The 8,357-nt window shown below is 52.4% G+C and overlaps 1 protein-coding gene across 2 annotated transcripts in view; it reads left to right on the forward strand.

Annotated features, from left to right (window-relative positions):
- Positions 1-6: 6 nt before the first annotated feature.
- ZNF667 (zinc finger protein 667) overlaps positions 7-8,357 on the forward strand; it is a 38,077-nt gene continuing 29,726 nt past the window's right edge. Inside the window, exons 1-5 of one of the 2 annotated variants that reach the window (XM_015563251.1) lie at positions 7-159; positions 2,253-2,344; positions 3,139-3,262; positions 5,003-5,095; positions 5,654-6,314. In XM_015563251.1, coding sequence (XP_015418737.1) covers positions 147-159; positions 2,253-2,344; positions 3,139-3,262; positions 5,003-5,095; positions 5,654-6,156 — 825 coding nt within the window. In that variant the 5' untranslated portion in view covers positions 7-146 and the 3' untranslated portion in view covers positions 6,157-6,314. Of the gene's footprint in view, positions 160-2,252; positions 2,345-3,138; positions 3,263-5,002; positions 5,096-5,653; positions 6,315-8,357 lie in introns of those variants that run through there. The other variant, XM_006762722.2, reaches the window with a different exon arrangement.

Consider the following 8,357-nt stretch of genomic DNA (forward strand, 5'->3'; position numbering starts at 1 on the left):
TCCCCAGCCCTGTGAGGTCCTCGGAGAACATCGCCTTGTGGACAAGAACGTGCTTCTCCGACACTGGGTGCGTGGCCATGAGCAACCACAGGACGGCGCTGCCCGGAGCAACCCGTTCCACCTGAGCAGCGCAGGGCGAGCAGGCCATGTACTCATCCGGTGAGCAGCTTCAAGCGCGATTCTTTTCTCTTTCTACCTTCACACGGATCAGATTTCTTGTGATGCAGAACACGAAAGTCACTGTGTGTTTCCACATGAAACAGAAACCACCAACGAGAGTTTTCCTGCTGTGAGGCAGTCAGGGAGCCGGGCGATCCACCTCTTCTGCTGCTGGGGGATGTTTGTCACAGGGTGCAGCCTCCCGGCCCAGGCTCCCCGGCTCCTGGCCATCCCGGGGTCTGAGGAAGGAGCCAGGAGGCCTGGTGTCGTGTTGACCACAGCCCTGGAGAAGGACAGCCGGGTGTGACCATTGTGTCGTCAGCTGTGTGACCTTGGGACAGTCACTTAACCTCTCAGTGCCTCGTTCACCCCCAGATGCCCCGGCGGAGCCCGTTTGTGCCCCAGAAGCCCTTGCGAGCTGCTTCCCTGTTAGACTAAGGACCACACGGGACTGCGCCCAGAGCGGGGCGGGTTCGGTAAGAGTCTGTATGATGTTTAGCCTCCCATGTGCTACGAGTCTGGGCCCTACAACATCCCCTCGGGACCTCACGGCTCTTCCCACTCGGTTCCTCCTGTCCCCGCCACCTTCGCTCCAGTCTCACCTTCTCCAAGAGGCTCACCATAACCTTTTTTTTTTGTATTGATTTCAGAGAGGAAGGGGGTGTAGAGAGAAAGAAACATCAATAATGAGAGAAAATCATTGATCAGCTGCTTCCTGCACTCCCCACACTGGGGATGGAGCCCACAACCCAGGCTTGTGCCCTTGACTGGAATCGAACCTGGGACCCTTCAGTCCACAGGCCGATGCTCTGTCCACTGAGCCACATCGGCCTGGGCCTCCCCATAACCATTCTACTTACTGTACCACCGGCCTCTGCCCACCCACCCACCAATCCCGAGCTTCCTCACCCAGCCCTCACTGCTGTCTAACACGCTACGTGTGTAACAAAGGGGGGGGGGGGCAGGTTATCTGCCCCTGGGTCCTGACACAGGGCTCCCCGCGCATGTAAATTCCTGAGTGGTAAAAGGGTCCTCTCTTCTAATGAGGAGACTCTGGGTGCTCCCGGGTGGGGGCTGTCCCCCCGAAATACCATCCACAATGGGAAGCTTGGCATTTCCAGCACCCCCTTCTCCGGAGAGCGGGGAGGGGCTGGAAGCAGTTACTGATCGATCCCACCTGTGTGATCCCTAAACTGTGGGGTTCAGAGAGCTCCTGGGTTAATGAACACTGCCACCCACCGGAGGCTGAGGCACCCCAGCTCCCCGTGGACAGAGGCTCCTGTGCCCCGAACTCTCCCAGGCCTCACCCTGCACACCTGCTCACCTGTGTCCTCTATCACAGCCTCTGTCATAAACCGCCGCACAGAAGGCACTATTTCCCAGAGTTCTGTGAGCCATTCCAGCAAATTGTGGGCCCCAGGGGGAGGGTTGTGGGAACCTCTGACTCGCCACGTGGGACAGAAGTCGTGGGTCCCCTGGGCACCGGCGACCGGTGTCTGGTAGGATGACCCCAACCTGGCGGCCTGCCGCTGGGTCCAGGTAGCGAGTGTGAGAACAGGGCGACACTGCAGGCCACCCCTCTCCCTGGACACGCGCGTGCTCACATCACTCACAGACACACACATACACACACACACACAGGACGGAGGTCAGGACCTCGGGAGCACCACAGCTCAGCTCACAGTGTGGAGAACGACAGCTTTTCCCCAAATGCCGTGTAATTTGCTGACTTACTGTGTCTGCTGCTTACGGTCTGTCTGCATTAACTCAGGTGCACACCCGTGAGGGGGAGGCCCTGTGCACCCCCAGTGCCCTGGCCCGGTGCCAGAGTGAATACAGCTCTCTCACCACGTCTTCACAGAGCCATCCCTGTCCCCATCCGAGACGTGTGCCGGGTGCCACGGGGGAAACTTGTGGCCTCTCCTGACGCTGCGAGCTGACCTCTGGTGCTCCCGGTGTTCCGACCTCCTGTCCTGTGCGTGTGCGCGCCTGTGAGCACGTGTGTCCAGGGCGAGGGGCTCTGGGCTCTCACCCGCGAGACTCCAGGACAGCCCAGAAGGCCGGCCAGCCTCCTGACCTCTCTTCTCCCACAGCCCCACCTGCCCTGCGCGCTGCCCTTCCCCAGACGAGGACTCTCCATGAGGAGGAGAGGATGCCAGCCACACGGGTGAAGCCCAAGCCCAGGGTAAGCAGCCATCGCTCTTCCTTCTGGAGTGTTCCTTCTTGTAAGACACGGACCCTGTGCTTTCCCTCCATGACCGTCCTGCCTCATGACGACCCCGCCCAGACCTGGTCCCCGGGTCCCTGCCATCACCACAGAGCAGGGAGCCTGAGGAGGCCCCCGCCTTTGTTTCAGAGTGCACTGATCGCTCCCATTCCTTCAGCACCTCCGCGTTCCTGCCGGGGGCAAGAAACGCCCTCCCCAGGGGGAAGACAACAGCCACTGATTTCTCCGGGTGGAGAGCCACCCCCCATCCCCAGAACCTGCTGAGGTGGGTCGGGGAGCGGACTCCATGTTGTGCTCCAGAGCTAACCTCCTAACGGTGCTTTGTCCCTACGTTTTCAGCCCATTTTACAAGGAGGAATCCTCTCCGACTTTGACTACCATAACTGCTCAGGCCTCGTGCCTTGTGGGCAGGCCGTGAGGTGGTGAGGCCAGGCCTGCAGGTGGCAACGCCAGCCCCCTGGGACCAGCTGGCTTCGCCTCTCTGAAGTGATTGTGCAGTGACTTCTCCCTACCAGCAGCTACCGGTTTCTCACTACCAGCAGCTCTGCCCTCTGAGCTGTGCGTTGGTTCCCTGTGGCTGCACACGTCACCACTAACTTGCCAGCAGGATCTCCTGCCCCTTTGGGCTCCTGTCTTCAGGTCCCGAGTAGGTTCCTGACCCCTGCATCTCCCGTTTGGGACAGGTCCGCTGTCTGCTCCAGGTGTGTGGACACACGAGCCCACAGTGACCGCTGTGGGATTTTCTGTTGCAGGTGGTGACGTTCGGGGACCTGGCCATCTACTTCTCCCAGGAGGAGTGGGAGGGACTGAGCCTCGAGCAGAGAGGTCTGTACAAGAACGTCATGTTGGAGAACTACCAGACCCTGCTCTCTCTCGGTGAGCCCCTGCCCCGCTGGCCCGAGGGACGGGAACCTGGCCACCCCAGTGAGGGTTGGCTTTCTTTTAGCAGCTTTCTGGAGATGAGACTTGCACACTGTACATCCGCCCTCAGGAGGGGTACGTTCAGGGTTTCTGTTCTATCGACGGGTGTGCATCCATCGGCACCGTCCAGGAGAAACCCATGTCCTTCGCACTCACTGTCCCTGTCCCCACCCACGCCCACTGAGCCCCCCGCTTGGCAAACACTAGTCCCTCTCTGGCCCTAGAGCTTGCCAGTTCCTGCCTTTCATGGACATGGGGTCACACAGGATGTGGCCCTTGGTGTCTCCTTCTTCCACGGTGCACCGTGTTCTCAAGGTTCATCCGAGCTGCAGTGGGTGACAGTGTTACAGAGAAACCGGACGAGAACCAAGCAACACCCTGAGAATTTGGAGTTACACTTTATTCACCACGGCGGGCTCCCCTGTCCCCACCCACGCCCACTGAGCCCCCCGCTTGGCAAACACTAGTCCCTCTCTGGCCCTAGAGCTTGCCAGTTCCTGCCTTTCATGGACATGGGGTCACACAGGATGTGGCCCTTGGTGTCTCCTTCTTCCACGGGGCACCGTGTTCTCAAGGTTCCTCCAAGCTGCAGTGGGTGACAGTGTTACAGAGAAACTGGACGAGAACCAAGCAACGCCCTGAGAGTTTGGAGTTACACTTTATTCACCACGGCGGGCTCAGGGAAATGAATCCAAATTCTAAGCAAAGCTACAAGCAGAACTTCCCTTTTTATGGAAGAGCCAGCCCTTTGTGCGCTTGCTGGCGGCGGCCTTGAAAACTACACAGTTTTATCCAATTAAAAAATCAACCTGACAAGGTCAGACAGCTAAGTTTATCTTTCTCATTATTCAAACAGGCTAAAGCAGGCTAGAAAGCAAAGTTATTTTTTTTAGAATAAGAAGCCGTCCAAAGGATAGCAGAGAATTCCGAACAGTAGTTTTACAGGATAGGGGTTTGCCTTCACAACAGCATACCCACAGCACGGTCCTCTGTACAGCCCACTAACGCCCATTGTACAGGCTGCATTCGTGAATCCATGACGGGCACCTGTGCTGTTTCCACTCTACAGCTCTGACGAATATGCCGCTTGACCTTTGTGTCTGAGTGTTTGTGGGGATGCATATTTCCATTTCTCTTGGGGATGCATGTACCTATGAGCGGAATTGCTGCTCAGATAGTCGCTGTGTATGTAACCTTTTGAGGACCTCGCTTGGGTAGGGAGAGAGAGAGAGAGGTGTCAGGAAGTCACCTAACAGGCGCTGTTAAAGGGGCACAATGGGCATGGGTGACAGAGATGGCACTGCAGATGCAGCCACCACCCAGGGCACGGGGAGAGGCTGGGCTCTCAGGACTGGGGGATGCACTGCCTGGCATTGTACTCCTGGAAGCCTCGGGGAGCAGCTGGCAAAGAAGGGGGGTGGAGTACAGAGCGACAAGGATGGGGTCGGGAGCCAACAGGCAGCAGCTTAATGACCATCCTCGAGCTCCTGCTCCAACTTCCCAGGAAACCAGTTGGCTCTGTGGTTAGGAAGAATGCCGGGTGTGCCTGAGCCTGCCTCCTCCCCATCCTCTGGCTGCCCTCTGCCTCCTCCACGCTCCCTTTGTGCCCACGAATCCTCTTCCCACCGGCACAGGCCTTGGCCCTGGGGCCGTGGTGCCCACGTCCTGCTCAATCCCGTGTTTTCCTGTGTGCAGGACTGTGCTGTCGGAAGCCAAGTATGATTGCCTTGTTGGAGAAAGGACAAGCACCCTGGATGGAGAGATTCGTGAGAATACCCTGTGGCCTGGGTGAGTGACAGCCAGGGCCTGGGACCGTGTACTAACATATTCCATAGTGGGAGGGCCACCTGCAGGATGACCCTCGAGAGACTCTCCCCCACCCCATGGCCCCAGGATGACCGTCCCCCTCAGGGAGAAGAGTACCATTTCATAGGCCCTTCCTGGGTGCAGGCACTCTTCCCACAGCAGGCTCTCCCAGCAGTGCTGTGAGGCAGGCACTGTCACTCCTCTGTTAGGGATGAGAACACTGAGACCCAGCTAGGGAGTGGCCGAGGGCTGGGGGTGAGCCCCAGCTTTTAGTCTCAGGAGCTCTGGTCTTAGCAGCCTTGACCGTGCCTCGTCAGTCACACCTCCCTCAGAGAAAGCATATTCCCACTGATTTAATGCTAGCACTCCAGTGATGATGTTCCAGCTGCAGCATTGTCCTCAGTCCTTTCAAAAATTAAAAGTTTTTCCATACTGTACATTTTGACACCTTGGTAAGAACTCAGTCCCTTATCTAATAGATTCCTCTTTGGTTGATGAAGTTGTGTGGGATTTTTTTTACACTTCTCTGAGGCTTTTTAGTTGTGGTGAAAAGTACCCTATATGATAAAGAGGTAATGTGCTCATGGTTGTCACGCCCTCACGTCGTAACTGCCGATCACCAGGAGACTGCAAGAACAGACGCGTTCATGGCAGAGCTGCTTGCCCGCCATGGAGGGAGGTCCCGCGGCAGAAAACGGCTGAAGAGCAATGTATCTACGAAGCTGAAAGAAGGCGGCGTCAGCGACAGAATTTATCTGAAGAGCAGCTATTGGCACGACGTAGATCTCAAGCCGAAAGAAGCCGGCGTTATCGACAGAAAATGTCTGCAGAGCAACGTGCCTATGAAAGTGAAAGGAGGCGGCTTCGGCGACAGAATTTTTCTGAAGAGCAACTGTTGGCATACCGTAAATACGAAGCCGAAAAAATACGGCGTTATCGACAGAAGATGTCTGAAGAGCAGCGTGCCTCTGAAGTTGAAAAAAGGCGGCTTCGGCGACAGAAAGCATCTAGCGGGGAACTATTGGCACAGTGTACCTCATTAAATGTGAGGCTAAGCGTGCAGTCATTTCTCAAAAAAATGAGCAGTTTTAAAAATTAAATGAAGGAATTTTGGATGTACTCAGTGGAGATTTTCATACATATTTGAGTGATGATTCCATTGATTCAACAGGTAGTACTGAAAAGGAAAATTTTCCCATTGAATTTCTTACTAGTATTACTCCTTTGGGAATGTCGTGTCATAAATTAAAATTGAAAGTGGGTGCAATCATCATGCTTTTGAGAAATCTCAATAGTAAATGGGTCTTTGTAATGGTACCAGATTTATTATCACAAGATTATGACCTAACATTATCGAAACTGAAGTATTCACAGGATCTGCAGAGTTTTTTTTAGAAGTAATAACAGAATCCGCAGAGCGGGAGGTTGCTCTGAGGATGACGTGATTTTTGCCCATCTGACACTGGCCTCCCATTTAAATTGATTCAAAGACAGTTTCCCGTGATGCCAGCATTTGGGATGACTATTAAGGACAAATTCCAGACAGAGTAGAAATGTTCCTACCTGAACTCGTTTTCGGACAGGATCTGTTATATGTTGCTTTCTCTCAAGTTCAAAGGGTGTGACGTTAAAGTTCTAAATACTTCAGCACAAGGGAAATTAGTCACGTACTCTGAAAGTATTTTCACTCTTAATGTGGTGTACAGGGAGATATTGGAATAAGTTTAATCATTTTCTAACTTATTTGTATCAGGGTTATTTTTCTATCATGTTTTTGGTGTTTTTAGATTATGTTTTTTATATCGTTATTGTTTTATATCCTATAACCTATTTAAGATTTTGGTCCCTTATTTATAAAATGAGGGTTTAATACCAGTTTCACCAGTTGTTATGAGTATTTAACAAGGTAATGGGTATAAAGTGTAGAATATGATACACATTGTAAACAATAATGTCTGTAGAAAGTGAGACATCTGCTTTCTGTTATCTTGGAGACCACAGCAAAAATTAACAAGCCCTGACCGGTTTGGCGCAGTGGATAGAGCGTCGGCCTGCGGACTGAAAGGTCCCAGGTTCGATTCCGGTCAGGGGCATATCCCTGGGTTGCAGGCACATCCCCAGTAGGGGATATGCAGGAGGCAGCTGATCGATGTTTCTCTCTCATCGGTGTTTCTAACTCTCTATCTCTCTCCCTTCCTCTCTGTAAAAAAATCAATAAAATATATATTTTTTTAAATGTGCACTTGAGTATATTCACATTGTCATGCAGCAGATATCTAGAATGTTGTATCTTCCAACACTAAAACACTGCCTTCTAAGTTTTTTTTAACAGATCTATTTCATTTCTTTTTTTTCTCTTTTTTAAATATATTTTATTGATCTTTTACAGAGAGGAAGGGAGAGGGATAGAGAGTTAGAAACATTGCTGAGCTGCCTCCTGCACACCTCCCACAGGGGATGTGTCTGCAGCCAAGGCACATGCCCCCAACGGAATCTAACCTGGGACCCTTGCGTCCGCAGGCCGACAGACTCTAGCCACTGAGCCAAACCAACTAGTACAAGAATTTCCTTCTTTTTAAGGGCATAATATTCCATTGTATGCATACAAATTCGGCCTTCCATATCCGTTCTACATTTGTGAATATAACCAACTGTGGATTGAAAACATTTGGGGGAATGAGGTGATAAGGACACGTGTACTTATAAATATTCCCTCTTTTACCACGTTCAGTGTGGCTAGGCTAGAACACGGTCCAGATCTTGAGTAGGGACAGTTCGGGATTGAGAAAATGAAAGAAAAAGACAGACACAAGATAGAAGGGAAAAGCTGGGGCCAGGTGTGACAGCTGTCCTCTGATGGAGACAGTGCATTTATTTTATACAGTAAGATACCAGGAAGTTTTACGGAAGTTTAAAATAAAGGAAATGATGTGCGTTCTTGTGACATCTTTGTAATCATCACTTCTGGCTGGGCATGGATAATGGTGTCCGTTCCAGGTTGCTGGGGGTCTTGTCCAGCATCTAGAAGGGTTCAGGAATCTGGAGGAAGGGCTGTAGTAAGTTATTAAAGAGTCCAGAAACAAAACATAATTTTGGAAGGCATTTTGGGGAGCCAGAGGAGACTTAACTAAAGAAACCAAGTTTCCCTTCCCTAACAGGTTTGGCTCAGTGGATAGAGCGTCGGCCTAAGGACTGAAGGGTCCCAGGTTCAATTCTGGTCAAGGACATGTACCTTGATTGCAGC

Source organism: Myotis davidii, unplaced genomic scaffold (assembly GCF_000327345.1).
Source record: "Myotis davidii unplaced genomic scaffold, ASM32734v1 scaffold1199, whole genome shotgun sequence".
In the NCBI taxonomy this organism is placed as follows: domain Eukaryota; kingdom Metazoa; phylum Chordata; class Mammalia; order Chiroptera; family Vespertilionidae; genus Myotis; species Myotis davidii.